This window comes from Chelon labrosus, assembly GCF_963514085.1.
Source record: "Chelon labrosus genome assembly, chromosome: 21".
NCBI lineage: Eukaryota > Metazoa > Chordata > Actinopteri > Mugiliformes > Mugilidae > Chelon > Chelon labrosus.
Window position 1 is genome coordinate 15,993,354 of NC_140354.1, and position 19,846 is coordinate 16,013,199.

The 19,846-nt window shown below is 43.6% G+C and overlaps 1 protein-coding gene across 1 annotated transcript in view; it reads left to right on the forward strand.

The window, feature by feature from the left end:
* Positions 1–512: 512 nt before the first annotated feature.
* mast1b (microtubule associated serine/threonine kinase 1b) overlaps positions 513–19,846 on the forward strand; it is a gene marked incomplete at its 5' end in the record, with an annotated part of 45,167 nt that continues 25,833 nt past the window's right edge. The window contains 2 exons of the mRNA XM_084571088.1: positions 513–551; positions 8,579–8,610. Coding sequence (XP_084427214.1) covers positions 513–551; positions 8,579–8,610 — 71 coding nt within the window. The remainder of the gene's footprint in view (positions 552–8,578; positions 8,611–19,846) is intronic.

Consider the following 19,846-nt stretch of genomic DNA (forward strand, 5'->3'; position numbering starts at 1 on the left):
TGTCCTTTTGTGGCCAAATGCGAGAGAGAGTCCACGGTTCTTCCTGAGATTCAAAGCAGAACATTGGTTGGAGAAGTTCAGGGTCTGATCCCACATGGACATTGTGTGTTTGCAGTGATTGTCGAGGCCTCCGGTGGCTCAGCTGGACGGCACCAAAGCGCACAGACCTCTGGCAAAATGTCAAGGATGCTCCGAGGAGGAGCAGAACAGACAGGTCACAAGTGGAGCTGAGGGGACCACTATAAGACATTTTTTTGTTTTTAAACCAGAAAGAATGAGACCTCTTGACGTCTCGGGTGTGTTTTCCTGGGCTTCTTTGACGTGACACCGGACCCCCTCTTTGAGTCTCTTGGCTCCTGGTGCGCCGCTTCTACTGCTGCTGCTGCTGCTGCTGTGCAGTTCTGATGCCGCAATCCATCTGGATCAGAATCACAGACTAGTCAAAGGATTGTGTCAGTGAGGAAGGTGGAGAAATCCACGCCGGGACCCCCACACCTCTCATCCCCCACGCCATGGATGACTCGGGGATAATAAGGCGCCGTAGGCTGCAGGTGAGGATTAGTCCTAGAGTTTAATGCTGAACACCATCCACTTAAAAAAAAATCTATGTGTTGTTTCCACTTTAATGCATCACCTCTCATTCACTCTCTATATATTAACTCTTACTTAAAATCAGCTCACTCCATAGACATTAACTATGTTGCTCTTTGTTTTAATACATTAAATAAGCTATAACATATATTGCAAACGTATAGGATATTGTGAATTCATTATATATTAGTGAAAAAACTGAATTTCTTTGCAAAAGTCAGATTTACTCAAGTGTAAGTGTGGGAAATAGGCTGGGAAGCCCCTTTTAATGAGTGTAATTCAACAATTTGGCAATTCATTTAGAGTTAATTAGAGTTTTAGCTCTACTTTCATTATTACAATATGTCAAATACTCCTAATCCTGATGCCTTGATGAGCGTCACTCTCAACTGTTCTCACGTTTCTCTGTTATCTCATCTTAAACAAACAGAATATATTTGCAGATAAGTCACAGACGTGTGATTTTTTTAGGATCTTGTTTATTTAGCTCACATGCGGCTGCTTTTGAAATCCGATCACTCGCGCGTGTCGATCTGTTCCAGTGACTGTTGCTCATCCATTATGAAGCAGCCTGCTTAACCACGGGGTCATGGAGTACACCCTCCTCCTCCTCCTCCTCTTCCTCCTCCTCCTCCTCCCCCAGCTCCATCTTTGTGTGATTCAGTCAAGTGAACTGAGCAGAGATGAGCAGCCTGCAGCCTCCTGTGCGTTTGATTTCTCTCGTTGGTCCAGTTTGTCGTCTTAAGAGGGAGAAGAATTGACCCCTATCGTTGTGCAAAGAGATGGAGAGAGATCGAGAGAGTGAGGGTTAGGGTATGAAGGGAGGATTAGTAGTGAGGTGTGCGTCTCATCATCCCCACTGCTCAGCTTCCTGCTCTGCGGCCGTGATGTATGACAGGAGCTGCAAGGGAATTAATCACCATAGAGTCAGACTCACAAAGTCACTGGCAGTTTATAGATATAGGTGGAATGATTTAGTGTCCTATATACGTGTGTAGCGTGGTAGAGACTTATAGTTTACATTTAGCTTATCTGCACGTTTAATGCCCGCGTGTTAACTCTATAGCTGTGCGTGGCTATGAAATTGTGTGCTGACGTGTGATTGGCTCTGCCCGTGCCATTCAACCGCTCTGACAGTCCCTCGGGTCTCATCATCCCAACCGTCACACACACACACACACACACACACACACACACACACACACACACGGTCGTTCTCTAAGCTCCATATGGTGACACGCCCCGGTCCCCCGCAGCTGAGTTCAGAGGTCACACCCATGATGCATTGCTTCGACATGACTAACATGAAATGAACGTGATCTCTGCGCCTCTTCCTCTCTGTGACTCCGCCGCCTCCCATTTGGCTTCCCGCTCCACGTGTAATAGGCCCGCACAGAAGACGTGGAGAGATAATTGGGTTTGATTTGTGTGAAATGGCTGCTGAGAAAAATGCCATCCATAAAGTTAAAGGGGAATTAAATTACATAGATGGATAGATAGATGGGCAGGTGGATAGGTACTTTATTGTTCCCGTGGGAAATTGAGTATCTAGTAGCATCAGTAGGAGACAGAAGGTATCGGCACGCCTTGAATATGAACTATAAAACAGTATAATGAGGTGGTAATGTACGTCAAGGACATGCTTCACGGATGGGACGAGGATCTGATGACGCCATCCAAACCTGACGTCTCTGATTTAAACCAAACTATTCTCCTTTGGTCTCATCCGTCCACAAAAACATTTTCCCAATAGTCTTCTGGCTTGCCCTCATGATTCAGTTCTATTCAATTTTATTTATATAGCGTCGATAACAATACGATTTGTCTCAAGCCCCTTTACAAAATCTGCTCTGAAACCCCCAGAGCAAGCCTGAAGGCGACGGTTACAAGGAAAAACTCCCTTTTTAACAGGAAGAAACCTTGAGCAGGACCTCAAGCTCATATGGAGCCATCTGCCAAAGGCCGGGTAGAGACAGAAAAGAGAGAACACACACACACACGAGAGAGGATAGGAGGAACGAGATAAACATACATCTGTCGTAGATACATACATCTGACTACAAGCGTACACGTGGAATCTGAAGGTGACACAAATACAAGATATAGCCGATGATATGAGAATATAAGAGGAATCATAGGCATGTTGGAGGATTGTTCGTTCAGGTAGGAGTGGATGACTGCAGGAGGCCATGAAGACTGGGCAGGTTGATGAGGACCAGGACCACAGATGTATTACGGAGCTCTAAAGGAAACACAACTCCAGGCCAGAGACACTCACAAGAGGCTGGAGGAGGATGGGAGTGGAGGAGGGGAGGAGGGTAGAGGGACACAGCAGTTAACATGCTATACAGTAGTTGCACAAAATAGCATGGCTAGTAATAGAGAAGAAATTAGAGGACAGGAGCTCAGTGTAAGAGAATAGAAATTAGAGGATAGGAGCTCAGTGTAAGAGAATAGAAATTAGAGGACAGGTGCTCAGTGTAAGAGGATAGAAATTAGACGACAGGAGCTCGGTGTGAGAGAATAGAAATTAGAGGACAGGCGCTCAGTGTAAGAGAATAGAAATTAGAGGACAGGAGCTCAGTGTAAGAGAATAGAAATTAGAGGACAGGAGCTCGGTGCCATAGAAAAGAAATTAGAGGTCAGGAGCTCGGTGTGAGAGAATAGAAATCAGAGGACAGGAGCTCAGTGCGAGAGAATAGCAATTACAGGACAGGAGGTTGGTGCAAGAGAAAAGAAATTAGAGGACAGGATCTCAGTGTGAGAGAATAGAAATTAGAGGACAGGAGCTCGGTGCAAGAGAATAGAAATTAGAGGACAGGAGGTCGATGCGAGAGAAAAGAAATTAGAGGTCAGGAGCTCGGTGTGAGAGAATAGAAATCAGAGGACAGGAGCTCAGTGTGAGAGAATAGCAATTAGAGGACAGGAGGTTGGTGCCGGAGAAAAGAAATTAGAGGTCAGGAGCTCGGTGCGAGAGAGAAGAGATGGAGGACATGTGCTCAGTGCATCGTCCCCCAGTTGACGTTTCATGATGTTTAGCCAGCTTCAGAAAGGTCCTTGGTCCTTGCCACTCTGCCATGGACACCATGGTTGTTCATTGTTCTCCTGATGGTGGATTCATGAACAGCAACATGAGCCAATGTCAGAGAGGCCTTTTGCTGCTTAGAAGTTACCCTGGGTTCCTCCGTGGCCTCTTGGATTATTATGAGTCCTGCTTTTGAACTGATCTTTGTTGGTCGACCCATCCCGGCGAGGGTAACAGCCATCTAAAATCTCTGTACATCTACTCTTTTGTTGGCAAGTAAAACAATTTATTTTTCTATTTTTCAAGCACTCGTCGTGACTACATGCAAGACTTTCGCATGCTCAGAAAATAATCGCCTAAATGGCTGCAGAAAAATGAAGAGCACTACTACTCAGGCATAACACGAATGCATCATCCATCCCCCAACAGCCCCTTCTCCTTCTGTCAGACCCATTTCAGTCAGTCCGTGTCTGCTGGAGATGATTGCTGCTCTGGTCATTGTCTTTTTGCAGCCTGCCTCTCTTTGATTGATCCCCGTTGTTCGTCTCCCGGTCCCGGCCAGCTCCCCTCCGTTAGTCTTTGCGGTGTTTTCTTCTGAGAAGAAAAAAAAAATGATTGGAGTGGCCGGTGCAATGTGCTTTATAGGTATGCAGCTCAGCTAACACCATCCGCCCCCCCACCCCCCTTCAGTGCAGCCAATAAGACTTTAGGGATGGGATAGCAAAGGAGGTTTTATGGTTGTGTCGCGTGAACTCTCAGGTTGTTTACTACCCGCTGTGAAACTGCAGCATCCCGGACAGATATGAAAAGGACTTAAATGCTCTGGGTCGCTGCGTATTTTTGCCTGGAGACGACTGAATTCACAAATTATTCAGTGAGTGACTCAAAACCTGAGGCAGTCGTAAGAACACGGACACGTAAACTGATGCCTTTAAGCTATAGACAAGGTTATCTTTTGACAGGAATAGGCTGAAATCTGTTGGTTAGGTATTACCCCCCCTCCCCTCCCCTCCCCCGCATTAATCTTAAGGCTTGTGCGTAAGCCCACGATTCAGAAGCACAGCCGCCCTAACCTCCGGCGAGACCATTTGAATATTCATACGTGTTTGCACAGCTTCCCCCCAGTTTTCCGCAAACACTGCAGCACATACTCTCCTGTCAGGGTGACGCGCCTGGGACTAAAGGGGATCAGATAATAATTTATGAGCTTTACATCCTCCCCTCCCCCCTCCCCCCATCCCTCCAAGAGGATGCAGCTATAAACCTGGATAAAAAGAGCACCTGTCAGAACAGCCAGCGAATAAAGCGTGGAGTTGTGTTCTAATCTGTGATCGGTGGGCATGACATGTCCGTGACAGAGTCCTCTCATTTGTTGTCAGTCACCGCTCAAGACAGCCAGACTTCATTAGAGAGCGTTTAGTCTGCGCCGGGAGACACATCCGACTTTTTTTTCCTTTTTTTTTGTGAGCAGCAAGCGTGGCATCCTGACAAACTAATTATACCACAGGAGAGTTAAGTCGGGATACGTCGCGAGGCCCGGGCGCAGGGCGAAGATCCACTCTCCTTAATGATATGTTTGTCTGTTATTTCTTGAGAGAGTGAGTCACAAAGGCGGATTCAGAGGCCGACCGGCGCGCTCGTCTCTCGCCTCGCCGGCCGCCGATGAAGTCGAGATTAGAGCGAGGAAGCGAGTTGACCTTTTTACAAATGAAAGTGGAACTGAGGATATCAGGGAAATTCAGGCCGATACTGTGTGACGGCGGCTACTGAGAAATATAAATATGTAAAGTGAGGGTGACAGATTTAACCGACTTATCTGATTTTTTACCGGGTTAATAAAGGCCATGCCATTTTTAGGATTTAATACCTGAGCTGTGGAGCTGTAATGTGCAGCACCCGTACATTCACTGCACATTTCTCTTTCTGGCTTATTGTTCATTGTGTGGAAGCTCAAACCATTGAAAGACATCATCTGGTGCCTGGTTATTCTCTCAGACATCAATAGATGGCTGCACTTTGTTTAGTGTGCCAGCTGCTTCTTTTATTGTCTAGACGAGCCTGAATAACTGCCTGCCCCGGGTAGGTTTTGGATTTTATTGTGTTAGCTATGAAATGCAGACCTGCGGCTCCTGAAGAAATGCAAGGTTGAATTTCTACATTTTGTCACCGGCATGTTTTATTGCCAGTGAAGAGGTCAGGTCCTGTGTGAGGCTGAAATGATTAGTCAGTTAATTCAGCAATTACTGGCAGCTATTTTAATAACTGATTCATGAATGATAAAGCATCTGCTGGTTTCAGAGGATCCAGTTTGGATAGGATTTGCTGCTCATCTCTGGCCTGACCATCAGGAGTACGTTGGGGTCAGATCACGCGTGGCTCTGGGGATGGACCACTTTGTAATCAGCCGGTGACCTCCTCTTCCTCCTGAGAAACGGCTCTTGATCATAGATAATCTTCATGCACTAAAATAACTAAGAAATCTATTGTTAGCAGGCGGCTGGGAACTGAGAATTATTTGCGTCATCTTCAAATCGTGAGGAGGCCGTTGTGCGCACACAAAATGCTTGACGTTCATGCGGTGGCATCGGGTCTCAGTCATGAGGACATCGTAGGCAGACGGTGCAGCAAGCTAACAGCCATAACGTAGAAAATGCAAACACATAATCTTCAGAGATATTATAAAGCTACAACCAAACTGCAGCAGACGTACAGTATTTACTCACTGTTCACCATCAATCTGTCAGAAACCATTAGCAGCTCTTACCAATACCGTCCTCATCTCACATGCAGGCTGGCAAGGCGGTGGTTTAAAATCATCCCGGGGGGGGGGACATGAATCTTAAATGATCATGATCGATTGTAGCCTGGAAGCCAGACCGAACCTTTGGAAAAGTCGGAAAGTTGGTCTGGAATCTCTCCGTTGGGAACTGATTATGCTCTGGCGAAGATTAGCGGGACCAGTCAAAGCATTTGGTGTGTGGGGATGGACTAAAGAGTAACATCGGCGCAGGCATACACCTCATCTAAGCACCATGGATTTGAATTTGTTGACTGGCTTTAATAGGTTGTAGGATTTCAAATTGTATGGCGAGTTTTTTTTTTTTTGTTTGTTTCAGTTGTTGTCCGAATGAGTCTGGTAACATGCCATTTGGATTTGATTGAGAGTGGCTACCAGTATTTCCCATGGGGGAATTTGTCTCATCGACTAACATGTCAAAGTAAACAAAGTAATATTAATTATTTATTATATTATGATGTTATCCCCCCTATTAAGTGGCTGCATGTCTTTAAATTACTGTAATAACGTGAATATTGGGGGCCCTTATGCCTTCAGTGTTGCTAAATTCCTGGCTACGGCCCAGCTGATTCCTCCAGAACTGTACAATGAAAAGAGCTTTAATGTGGTTTTGTTTGCTCTGGACTGAATAGCCTCTCTGTGGCGCTGAGTGCTAAGTGTCAGGTCCAGTCAGGGTTTGTGTGTGTAGTTAACCCCCCTCATCACATCAGGAGCCTTTCCTAAAGCGCCCAGCTCCTGTAAGTCATCTTCTCCTCTGCTCTGACAACTCGGGGTCAATTAGCCGGATCAATGAAGGACAAAGTGACGAGGGATCGATGGGTTGAATATTCAGTCGCCCTTGTAAAGAGGGATTTGCCACGGTTAACGTGTCAACCCTCGGGACACTCAATGTAGTCCGACTTGATCCCGAGGCGAGGGGAAGGCACGCTTATCTCCTCTGTTGAAGGAGCTTCTCCACTCAGCTTCCACCTCTGCTAGTATGTTATCCATGTCACAGACTCAACCTTGTGCGTTGTGACTGACGACACAAAGACACTCTGCTTTGTTGGAGGTTTGTCCTTGCTTTGCAGCCGCAGCATAAAAGCATGAGAAGCGCGTCGTGCTTCTGGAGTAGCGGCAGGTCGGCTCACATGCTCACTCGCGCACCCGATCCTAATCTGAAGGTTAACCCAATAATTACATTGACTGGGGTTAGGAGGAGGTCGAAGCGATGCTAACTGCACCTTAACAACATAAGCCTGGGTGTGACAGGAGAGGGTGTGAAGCGGCTAATGCATTAATTGCATCTGTTGCTCTGCACTGAGTAATGGCTCACATCGTGGAGACGCTCCAGCCACATTAACCGTATGACACAGACACATGGAGCTGAAGGCCACAACACTCGGGCTCAAGGATATGACTGCAGGCATGAAAGCGTAAACCCCCCCCCCCCTTCCCCCACCACCACCACCACCCACCTCTCACCCCTCCTGTTTACACTCTGTCCTTCCCTATCTCAGCGTGCAGGGTGTGTAAAGAGCCAGGCTGAGCTGGCATGAGATCTGGCGCCGCTCGTACTGTTTGTGTTTGGTGCAGTGACCGTCTGCTGCTGTTCCAGCCCGGTGTTCCCGGTCCATCTGGACTCAGGAGATGGAGCGTGGAGGGTGGAGGGTGGGGTGCGGCTCGCAGCGGCGTCAGAAAATTAACAGACCAGCTGGTTTCTAAACAAACAGGGATTCAAATACACAAACTGTGCACACACACACAAATAAATTCAACACTGTAGCGCCATTGGTCCTGAAATGATCCCAGATAAGTCGTCAGGGTTGTTTGTCTTCTCCTATAAACTTTTCTCAGCCTGCCATTTGGACTTCATTATGGTGCCTGTTTCTATGGATACCATAGACAGTAAAGGGATGGAGTGCTCTAAAGTGAAGCCAAAGCAAGTAGAGCTCCCCCTGGTGGCTGGCTGCAGTATAGGTCTTAAGCTCCGCCCCCTCCATGTTTGTCAATGGGACACATTAAAACACTGAAATACACGTCAAATAAATTTTGTAACTGTAGCATTAAAACTGTTGTGAAGGGGGATTCAGAATGCATTTGTTTTCACTAGTGTACCTATATATTCGTATTTTCTTGTACCTGATCTGTCTCTTTTTTCTTCTTCTTCTCTGCGTTTCTACTAGAAGGACTTGCCACTGCCTCGCAAAAACAGCAGGTGAGTCTCACCTTTTTGTTTACCTCTCTCTTCCCTCTTTCCCCGCCCCCTCCCTTTCTCCCTCCCGCCCTCTCCTCTCTCCTCTCTGGGGAGAGCCCGGGTCTCTCCGTGAAGAAAAACAATCGCACCAAGCTGCCGTGCATCTGGTTGTTCATCAACAAGGTCTCTCCTCCTGAGCTTACATCAGCCTGACAGGGTTTTCTATCAATTATTATTTATTTATTTATTTGGAGGGGGGCGCTCATCAGCGTGATTTGCACGTTCTGTTTGATGGCTCTGAGGATGCTTCAGCGGCCCTTGTGGTGGGGAGTGTGTAGTCCTCGTGTGGAGGAGGAGGTGGAGGCCTCCTGGAGTGATGCTGGAGAGCGCCGGGGTCTGATTAGCGCCGGCTGGGATCTCTGGATGCTGTCCATGGTGCTGAAAGCCTTTCTGCCTTTTCCAGTTTCTGTCTCGACTCTTCTTCTTTGAGTTTTTTCATTATGAATCCATCACTGTTCCACGCTCATTAGCTACCTAACCTTCTGTCCCTTAATTCCCAATTCTCCTTCTACCTCCCTCTGTCTTAAATATTTATTTCTATATGGTGTGAGTGACACAGTGCTATTAAATCCCATTTACTCACATACATATGTACTTTAAATACTATTTTTAAAGTACTTTCATTTGATTATCCACCACATTTTACAGGATTTATGCAGTTTTGGCTGAGAATGTATTTTTATGAATGATTAAACCCAGCAGCACTCACAGTTAAACCATACCCCACTGCCTAGCGACTACTAATGGGAAAAAACTCTTGTGTAGTGTTTGAAGAACCGCAGCTAAAGAGGCAAATGTCTGTGGTGGAGGCCAAAAACAGAGCAAAAACAGACTGAATATACGTTGAAAAAAAAAAAAAGTCTGGCGTAAGATCTTTATAAGGCCACAGGTTTTTGCCTGTCTGCTGCCATCAAGGGCGCAGAAATATCAGTTATTGCAGGTTTGAGCCAGTTTTATGAAGTGACCTTTTATGGTGATTTTATTTAGACGTCTAAAGGTTGTGGGAGCTACAGGATGCCATTTTGACAGAGACCGGCTGCTTTGTGACTGCTCTCCCCAACCACCTTGCTATTGCTGCTGCTGCTGCTGCTGCTGCTGCACAGAGCTACTGCAACTAGATATCCAACATGCTCAGAAGCACTGAGAGCCTTGAGGCAGGGCGGTGATGATTTAGTTTTTATTATGTGGTCCTCTTTCTTATTTCTGAGTGAGTGTGCAATTTCTTATTACAAAAGGTCTGTGAGGAGAGTGTAAGCTAATGAAAATGGTGAGGTGGTGGAGACCAAATACAGAGGAATATAAGCAAATAAGTCTGCCGTAAAAGGGCACAGGTTGTTTTGAGTTACTATAAAGATGGATGGCGAAGCTGCTCCTCAAAGCGAGTAGAGCTCCCCCTGGTGGCTGGCTGCAGTATAGGTCATAAGCTCCGCCTCCTCCATGTTAGTGGATGGGACTTGGGCCGACCTAAAACACTAAAATACACGTCAAATCATTGTTTTTCAAGGATGGTTTCAATCATTTTAGGTACTTAATATAATGTTGACGCATGTTCAAGTGTCAATTTGTTTGGAAACGTTTTGTTTTAGTTAGTTATTTGACGCTGCAGAAACATGATGTTCGTCCAATGTCAGCTGGGATAGACTCCATCCCCCTCTCCCATGCGACCCTTCACAGGACAAGCGGTTACAGAAGATGAATGAATAAATGAATGAATGAAACAGGATGTGACATAATGGGATTGCAAGATGGCGGCGCCCGTATTCCCGGGAAAATAGCGTCAGTTTGGCCAATGCAAGGAAGTGGAGAAGCATTGTCCATATTTATATACAGTCTATGCCTCTGATGATCTGAGAAGCTTGAGATAAGGTGGTGATGATTTGGTTTTTGTTCTTCTTTTTCAGTGAGCATACAGTGTCTGCAGTTTATATTGTAAGTGTAATGGAAAACGCTTGTGCTTGTGTATCTTGTGATGAGGTGGAGACCAAAATAGGAGCAAAAAGGAAACAGGCAAATTTGCAATATCATATGTGTACAGGTTTTTTCTACTGCCCTCGAGTGGTTTAAGTAAGACTTATAAACTTCTTGTACTGCATGTTTCTTCTATTCAACTATTTCTTTTTGTATAACAGCTGATTACTTCCTCCACGATCACAAGATGTAAACAGTATTACGAGGAGAACATCTTATAAGAGCAGTAGCTTAATAATGAGGTTCTCAAGCTTTTTTATTATGATCTCTTTGCTCGTAATAAAAGAGTCATTTGTTGTGTGTTCGTGGTCACGGTCCACTACATCTGACTTCTTGTACCCATCCCCATCTCCCTGTCCCATCCATCTTCTCTTCACTGCCCCATCATCGCCAGTCATCACGGGTAATCAAACACGAAATGAAGCCACAGATCAACTCTGGTTGCGATCCATTTCCCCGCTGTCCGTCCCTTCACCACCCGCTACCTCCTAATTTTGCCCTCCTCCTCCTCCTTCTCCTCTCTTGAGACGGTTTTCCATTTGGATTCAGCGTGTCGCTCCTCTGCCTTCGCGTCACATCCTTCTGTAGGGCACTATCGGCCCACCATCTATTATAGATGAGCTCCGTGGAATTGGCTTCACTTTCAATCAGACTACTGCATCCATTCATGGGTAAACACGGCCATTCAGAGTTTATGTGTGCGTGCATGTCTGGCATACATCACCAGCTTTTTTTTTTTTTTTTTTTTTAATATTTGACTTCATTCATGATCTTGTTTTTCACAGTTATGTAAGAGCCCACATGATCTTGCCCCTTAGTCTTTTCTTCCCTCTCTGCTCTCTCCTTCCTTCATTTGTGGCATTAATAGCCTGCAGTAAAAGCTTTTAACTCTGCATCAAGTCCTTTCATTGCATCGAGAGGAAAACACAAAATAGAAGTCACAAAACAGCACTGTGTACCAATGCACCTTAGCCTTGAGAAAATGGCCCACAATCCCAGTCGCCTTTTGTTGTTCCTCTCTAAAAGACAGACCCACCCTTCCTCCCTCCATCCCTCCCTCCCTGTTGCTCTCTTTCTCTTCCTCTCTCTCTTCCTCTCTCTCTTCCTCCCCTCTCTTTCTCGGATACTCTCACCCAGACACCAGCGCACATCGAAAGGTTGTGGGAGCTACAGCATGAGTTGCATTGCGATTACATTTCGCCAGAGACCTGCTATTTTCTGACGACTTCACCCAGCTATTACTGCTGCTGCTGCTGCTGTTGCTCAGAGCTACACCTAGATACCCAACATGTTCCGACGCACTAAAAGGTATATCAAGAGGCTGCAGTGGTCAGGTTTTTGTTTCTGTGATGTGATGCTTGTTTCCTCTTTTGGCGTGAGTCTGCAGTTTGTATTACAAACAGGGTGAGTGTGCGTGTCAGTGTTTTGCTGGGTTTAAGATGCCGGCTTTCTTCTGCTGAGAGTACGTGTTCATAAAGTAGCTACTGCTGATGGATAGAATGTGAAACCTTGCAGCATCTTTTAAAGTTGCATTACAGGCTTTCATAATGTGCTATTTAGGCGATAGGCTGCCAAATCAATTGAGAGTTAAACCACTTTAGTCGAGTCATTACTCTGCATCGCTTCTTGTCGTAGCATGGTTGGACGGATTGCCATGAAATCTGGTCCATCTGAGAATGAATCGTAATGACTTTGATCATCTCCTGACCTTTCATCTCCACCGCTTTGATGTGCAAAACAGGCGGTGCAGTTTTTGTTGTGTGTTACTTTCGTGTCATAATTTCACTGTGTTCAAAAGCTGTTTTGACTAAATAATTGCAGAATTAGCGAATATTAGCATCATGCTAACATGCTAAGGAGATAGGCTACCTACTCAACATCAGCATGTTAGCATGCTAACCTTACGATTTATCCTTGAACACTGGTGAGTCCTCACAGAGCCTCTGTAGCATAGCTGTAGGCACTTGGTAAAACAAAAATATACATTAAGATGACGTACAAGTTGAAACACTTCCTGTTTTCTAAGTAGGCATCGTCTGGAATACTGTAGTTGGATGATGAGTTTGTTTTGATAGCTGTTGACATTATACAGCTAGCATTAGCTTGCTTGGGTGTTGCTTGCTCGTTATCGTTAGGCTACCAACAAATGTGCTGTTCACTGTGTTAGCTTGCTAACCATGCAACTTACCAGTTAGCACAGGTGTGTCTAAACAAGCTTCACAGAGTCTATGTAGCATGGCTATAGACCTTCAGTAAAACAAAATAAATATAGCCACCCCTAGATTCCTAAGATTGTATTGTATTGTAGGGATTTTGTGAAATGTTGCAGATGGATGAAGATTTTCTTTTGGTAGCTGTTGATATTACACAGCTAGCATGAGCTAGCTTAGGTGTTGTTGTTAAAATTCAGTATAAACCTGACCTGTAAGTGGAAAGTTTCAGAAATGGTGGAGGTGGATGTTAAGATATTATATTTGGTTATTTGTCTAATGTAATACAGTATCTCTGACAAAAGTTAAGATATCCCTGACATTAGCTTTCTAAACTGTTGGCCTCTTATCTTCTAAATGCCAACCGTTGCCTAGCAGCAATGCACCCACGACTTTACAACTGATGTTATCTCTTGAACTCCAAGTGTTTTGTGAACACGACTTCACAAGTTTCATTTGATGGCAGCAAAAGCTTCAAATAACATGATTTTGGCTAACATTAATGCTAAACTAGTAACTAAGATGAAGATAAAGATGTTTAAGAAAAAATGTTATCATGCATTCAATGTAGAGAAAACTGTTTCTAAAAGTTTGACAATGGGGCGAAAGAAACAGATTTTTTTTTCTTTTATTGACTCAAGACCTGATGCTACTTTGCTAAATGGGCGGGGCAGTGGTGCACCACATGTGACGCAGATACAGGAAGTGACTCATAAGTGTGCTGCCTCATTTCTGAACTCTCTCTAATATATACCCGAGCGAACAATGTATGGATCTTTGAAAGGTTAGTCAAACCTTGAAATTGTTATTTATTTCTACTTGATCAGGGTTAGATTGACCCTGCTGTGAATATAATATGAAGTTATTGAAACGTTGCGACCGTGACTCATCTTCGTGACCTTTCTGGCGGAGCTGCAGGTAGACTGATTCACAGACTCGAACGATCAGTCAGTGATTGTGTGATTCACTGATGCTTAGAGTTGAACGATTAAGTGGGTTATTTTGGGGGAAGTTTACTTGTGTAAGATATTGTATTCTCTCTCAGCCACTGTTGCTTTAATTTTAATTGAACCTGGCAACACAGGGAATAAGATAAATAAAATCTCATTATCGCATTATGTTAAATTAATATTAAGAGTTGTGTTTGCTTTGTGCTGATAATTGATACTTTTAATCACTCTAATGTCAACAACATGCAAATTGGAGCTGACATTCAAGCATCAGAGGTGTCCTCTTATGCTGCAGTGCGAGTGGATGTTGCATTGAGACTTTATTGTCCCCTGCTGTTCGGGGATTAAACTGGCTTTGATTACAGAGGAGACTCTCTCAGTGACCCTCCAGATTGAAATAATGTGAAGTTTGAGCCTTTTAAATGCCTGCTACACTGTTAAATCTTGCTGTATGTTTACCAGCACAGTATATGGATCAAGAGATGTATAAATACACTATGAATAGGCTGATGTCACGCTTTTGACGCCTTGAATTTCCGGGAGTTCAGTGAGTTTGGTTTATTTTACGTTTACCATTTTACAAGATTTCATACTCTTGGGTACAACAGAGTAGTTTTGTATTTGGGGTACAGGCAGCTCGCTAGCTAACCCAGTGGTTTCCTAGCTAACTTTGAGTGTGCAAATCTTGATTTTTTTTTTTTGTTTGTTTTTTAATGAGAAAACTTGTGTTTGGTCGCTCTTTGTCAATTAGCTTTAACTAGCTAGGCTAGATGCTATTTTTGGTGTATATAATAGGTTTGGAGTTATAGCCGGTACATACTCAAAAAGCAACCCTGAATCAAACTGAATTATATTTTTATAGTATATGTATGATACAGTTGTCTTTGCACTCTGAGGAGAGCATCCCTTCACTGATGTGGTTGATAAAGTTTTCTGTAAGTACTACTACATACTAAGAATACAGTAAACTACCATTTTGTTGTACTACAGGATTGTTCTATATACCATAAATTGCATTATAGTACAATTACAGTAGCTCACCAAGATTAAAATACAGTATGTTTACTGACAACAGTGCTGCCAGTAATGTACTATAAATATACAATAAATGGCGTGATTTACAGTGGTGCTTAAGTCCAAGAGGAATCTGGTAAAAATAAATTTCTCAGCTGCTGAGGTAGCGAGATGACGAAGCAAAGTCGTAGCCAGGAAAGGGAGAAGGATGAGGGAATGGGTGAGACGATGAAAGCGAAAGAGGAGGTGGAAAAAGAAGGAGGCTGTGCAAGAGGTGAAGGGAGGAGATAGCGCTCAGGGCCCTGGGGTGATATCTGTGTCTGCTGTTCCATTAGAGACCAACTCACTAAGGTTATGTGAGCATGCAGTACATTCATACTAGCTCCTTTTCTTTGGTTTCTCTTTCACACTGTTCCTTTTTTCACCCTGCTTTTATTTATTCATCCTTTCTGCATTTTCTTCATGTATAAGTGAGGAAAGATGTGGATATAACAGTTCATGTAATCATGAAGTCATTGAATCAGAGTCTCCCTTAGGTTTATTTGCTTCTTTGTGAGGAAGAGTTTAAGACTTAGGGCATGATGATGAATTAAGGGTAGAATTAAGTTTAGGTTAGGGTTAAGGGTACATTGGTTGGGATCGGACATGTCATTTCCCCTGTTAACAGTACATTTGTTTATTATCACTTCTAAGATTGAATTCAGTTCTTCCTGTCTATCATGAACACCATGGCAACATTCATAATTCTTGTTTTTCTGCCGTAGGCTTTTCATACTCCTAGTTGCTGTGAGCTACTCTGTCTCTATCACTACAGTTTCTCCCGTCTTCTGCTCTGACAATCAATCGTTTCTGGATGATGTAAAATGCATCAGAGCTGCTGTGCCAGGAGTATCAACACATGCAACATAAAATACAGAGAGATTCAGTTGGTGCTGGTTATGATGGTTAATGTACAGAGGATCTGGGTAAAGAAATCTTTTTACTCAATCACATTGTGTGGACATGGCTTCCAAAATAGGTTATCTACTATGTATATGCCAATTTATTGAGATACACAAAGAGTACTGAGGAGTTCAAAGAGTTAACCTTTGTCAAACCCTAACCAGATTTTAGTTCAGTCAGCCAATGTACAGTTGCCAACAAGAAATGAAAGCCTTTTTCTTGTTTGTACTGTTTTAATTGACATATTGACACATGTGTATAATGTGCCTTCTCTTCTGTCTTCTGTTTTCTTGTTTAATCCAACATGTAAAAGCCACGTCACTGGTAATATGTGTTTGCCTTCTCCATTTTCCTTTTTAATCTGGAGCATCAGAAACTTTTCTAGGACCCTTCCAAGCTTCAATTTCCCATTCCCTGAACTGATGAATTCATAGAAGCATAGTTACTTTAATATTTCCTCTATAGGTGCCACAATTGTTGTTTTGGATTGATGCCGCAAACTACAGATTTACAACGTTGATATAATACAAACCACAGAGAGATTTACTTGCCACTTGTTGAAATGGTTATGTTAGCTTAAAGACGTTTTTCGTTGTGTGTGTTGGTATTACTCACGTTGTGGGGACCTAAGTCTGTTTGCACAGTTACATTGTGGGGACTAGATTTCCTTATGGGTACAAAAGGTCTCCACATTGTAAATCATTATAATTTTAAGGCAAAGAGTTCTTCAAAGACTAAGGTATGGTCACTTATTATAAGTAATCATTATTGTCAATGTAAAGGTTAGTCTCCAGGAAATGAATGTAAATCAGTGTAGTACGTATTTGTTTTCTCTAACGAGAACCCTAGTTTGTAAATTTTGTCTTTTGTCGCCTATAGGCCTACTCCTAGCTGCTGTAGGCTACTCCTTTTCCATTCCCCCTTCAGCTTTGTCAGTCAATCATTTCTAATTGACATAGAGCACATCATCAGCATCGCTGCACCACAGCAGAAATGTCACCACAGACACCAAATTTAAAACTCTGCTATCCTGAGAAGTACAGAGAGCTTTACCTGGTGCTGACTAGCTTAATTAGCAATGTGTGAGCTAATTTGGCAAGGGCTTGAATGTAACAGATGTTCATTTGCATGTAAAAAGTCCCACACTGCTGTTTTAATTATTATCATTATCGTGACAGGTGTAGCCGGCCATAACTTAGGGGAGCGTTGCCTCGTTAGTGGCCAGATACTACGGGACAGTAGGAAGTGAGTGGATGGTAGATGCAGTAATTGGGGAGATGAAATGTGTGTTCGTGTGTGTGATTCCCTCTGGTGCGATGGCTCAAGTGCATTTCTCCGTGGGGCAGACGACACAAACACAAAGACATAATCACCCTATCCTCATAGATCCTCTCTACACACCGACATACACCCATGCCCACGTCTTCTGCTCATGAACACTCCTTCTCTGTAACTAAATAAGTCATTACACGTCACTAAACCACCTATGTGCAAACCAGAGGAGGTCAGTGGGAGGCCCCTGTGTCAAACTGTGGAGTCTGGCCTGCTAAGTGCTAAACCTTCCCCCAAGAGAAGCCAGGGTTCAATATCCACGAGCAGATATTTCAGGTGCAACGTCTTCCATTAACTCTTGATTTCAGTAAAAGGGCACTGTCCGTCCTTTCCTGTAACAGGGCTCTTTGATCCTCCTTCTCCTCCGCTGTCTTCTGGATAGCTCTAAATTTACCTTGATAGTTATTGCTACTGTCAGCTGCTGCGTAGTTCCACAGACTGAGACAGAAGATTACAGGTAAAAACAAACAGAAAACAATGTTTCATCCCCGCTTTGAAGTCCTGCCTGAGATGATTTGTAACCCAGAGAGTCGAGGAAACTGAGAATGAAAGATGCAAAGGAAAGGGTCACGGTGTCTGCGTCACTTTTATCCTGGCCAGATGATGATTTTGACATTTAACACAATGATTGGTGCAGTCGAGTTGAGCTGTGATTTGAGCTCAGCGAGGACAGTGTTCTTCCTCGGGCCCTCACCGTGACCATTTTAACTTCTGTCCTTCTTTTAGTGCAGGTCATGTGACCCGGTGGACAATACTGTTAGAGTTACTTAAAGAGATTTAGACAGTGGACAAGTGCTCAATACACTATGTTACACCACTATATTAATTGTACTGAATTACAGCTAGATCCATATACATTTGGTCATAAATATTTCTGTTATTTTAGCAGTTTATCTAAATATATTTCAGTTACGGTTATGTATATTGAATATGGCCTTGAGGTGCAAACTCTGCTATTTGAAGCTGGGAACCATTTTTATACACAATCCCCTATTTTGAGGGCCTCAAAATTGGTATGGCACCTGACTCAAAAGGGGTCTCATGTGCAGAATGTCAGAAATCCTACAGCAGATATCAGCACATGTATTTATGTAATTCATGTTGCGGCATTAATGCATATATATGTAGATGCACCTACAGTGATTGGACAACAAGCACATACGTTGTTCTTTCCACTTCAGTGCCATTTTGCATGATGCTCTTTTACAGAACTTGACATGTGGTTCAGTTTAAGGCTGCAATGACTCATTAACATCATCGAGATGTTTGTAGTTGTTAATATCTCCATCCTGCAGGAGGCATTAATACGACCAGTTGCTCAAAACTGACAAAACCTGTGAAGAAGACAATGAAGTGGTTGCAAACTTACAGTGAACTTATACTGATGCATGGTTGAAGGTCACAATCTGGAAGTGGTTGTTCTGTCCTTCAGAGCAGCTGCTAATGGCGGTGCTAATTGCTAGAATGACAGCACTGCTTTCTAGTGCATTCACAAAAATATTGTTTCTTCACATATAGACTTCTAAACCTAAACCAGGTATATCCGAAAATCATTTAAGAAAGGCAACTGGACTTGTAGAGCTTCTTAATGATGTTTTGCCACTCGTCTGAGTAGGTTCTTCAGTTCTAAGGAACTGGTGGAAAGTTGAGGTTTAAATATGAAACTCTGTGGGTATAACCCATCAGAAAACTTGCTTGATTTGTTTCTGTTACGGCTAGAAACTGGTACAACCAGTGTCCATTAATGGCTAGATACTTACCTGTCCTTGATGGGGGGACTGTTTGTCCCTGTCTTCTTTCCCTATGAATGGTGCTCTAACGACCCATCGTCAGTCAGAGTCTCCAGTCTCAAAGTGTGAATGGTGATGGCACATTATATCTCAGTCCATCTCGTCTGTTTAGAGAAGGTTTTTCCAATCTGACATAGATGCCTTCCTTTACTCCTCTTTCAAACCATCTGTCTTCTCTGGCTAAGATTTGGACGTTGTTATCTTGGAAGGAATGTCCTTTGTCCTTCAGGTGTAGGTGGACCGCTTCAGCTACACCCACAGAGTTTCCTATTTAAATGTCAACTTCCCACCAGTCCCTTAGCACTGAAGAAGATACTCTACAAGTCCAGTTGCCGTTCTTAAACGCTTTTTGGATATACCATGACCTGCATGAATGAGAACCTGCACAGACTAAACCAGGCAGATTTCCAAGAATGTCCCACTCTATGTGGGCGGAAGCACACATTAGCAGTAGTTAGCATCACAGCATGAAGGTTCTGGGTTCTAACCTGTTGGTCGTCTAGGGTCTTTATGTGGAGTTTAAACATTTTCACTGTGTCTGCTGTGTTTCCTCTCACGTAGACATGCACGTTAATAGGTTAATATGAATGGTGACCCTTATTTGTAATTGTTGAGTACCGCCACTGATTTTGTTGCTAGTTCCCTTTTCCTTTCATAGCAGATTGTTTTGACATTTCACGACAAGTCACAGTTGACTCATTCATTGTGTGTCTACCCTCGTATTTTGCCTCTCCCTCCGTCCTTGAACAGTGAACTTGAGAGACTTCTATAATGAGCTGTATTTCTCCCCCGCACGCTGCGTAGCAACAACCATCATGTGATCACAACTCCCTCTTCTCCACCACATTCCCTCCAGGGTTGTAGACGCCGGCTAAATTTATTTTGATTTCTTTTCATGACATTGTAAATCTTATCTAGATTTTTTTTATTTTTTTCATTTAGATGATGAAATCCTCCCTGAACTGACCCTTTTTAATATTTTCCACCAGCA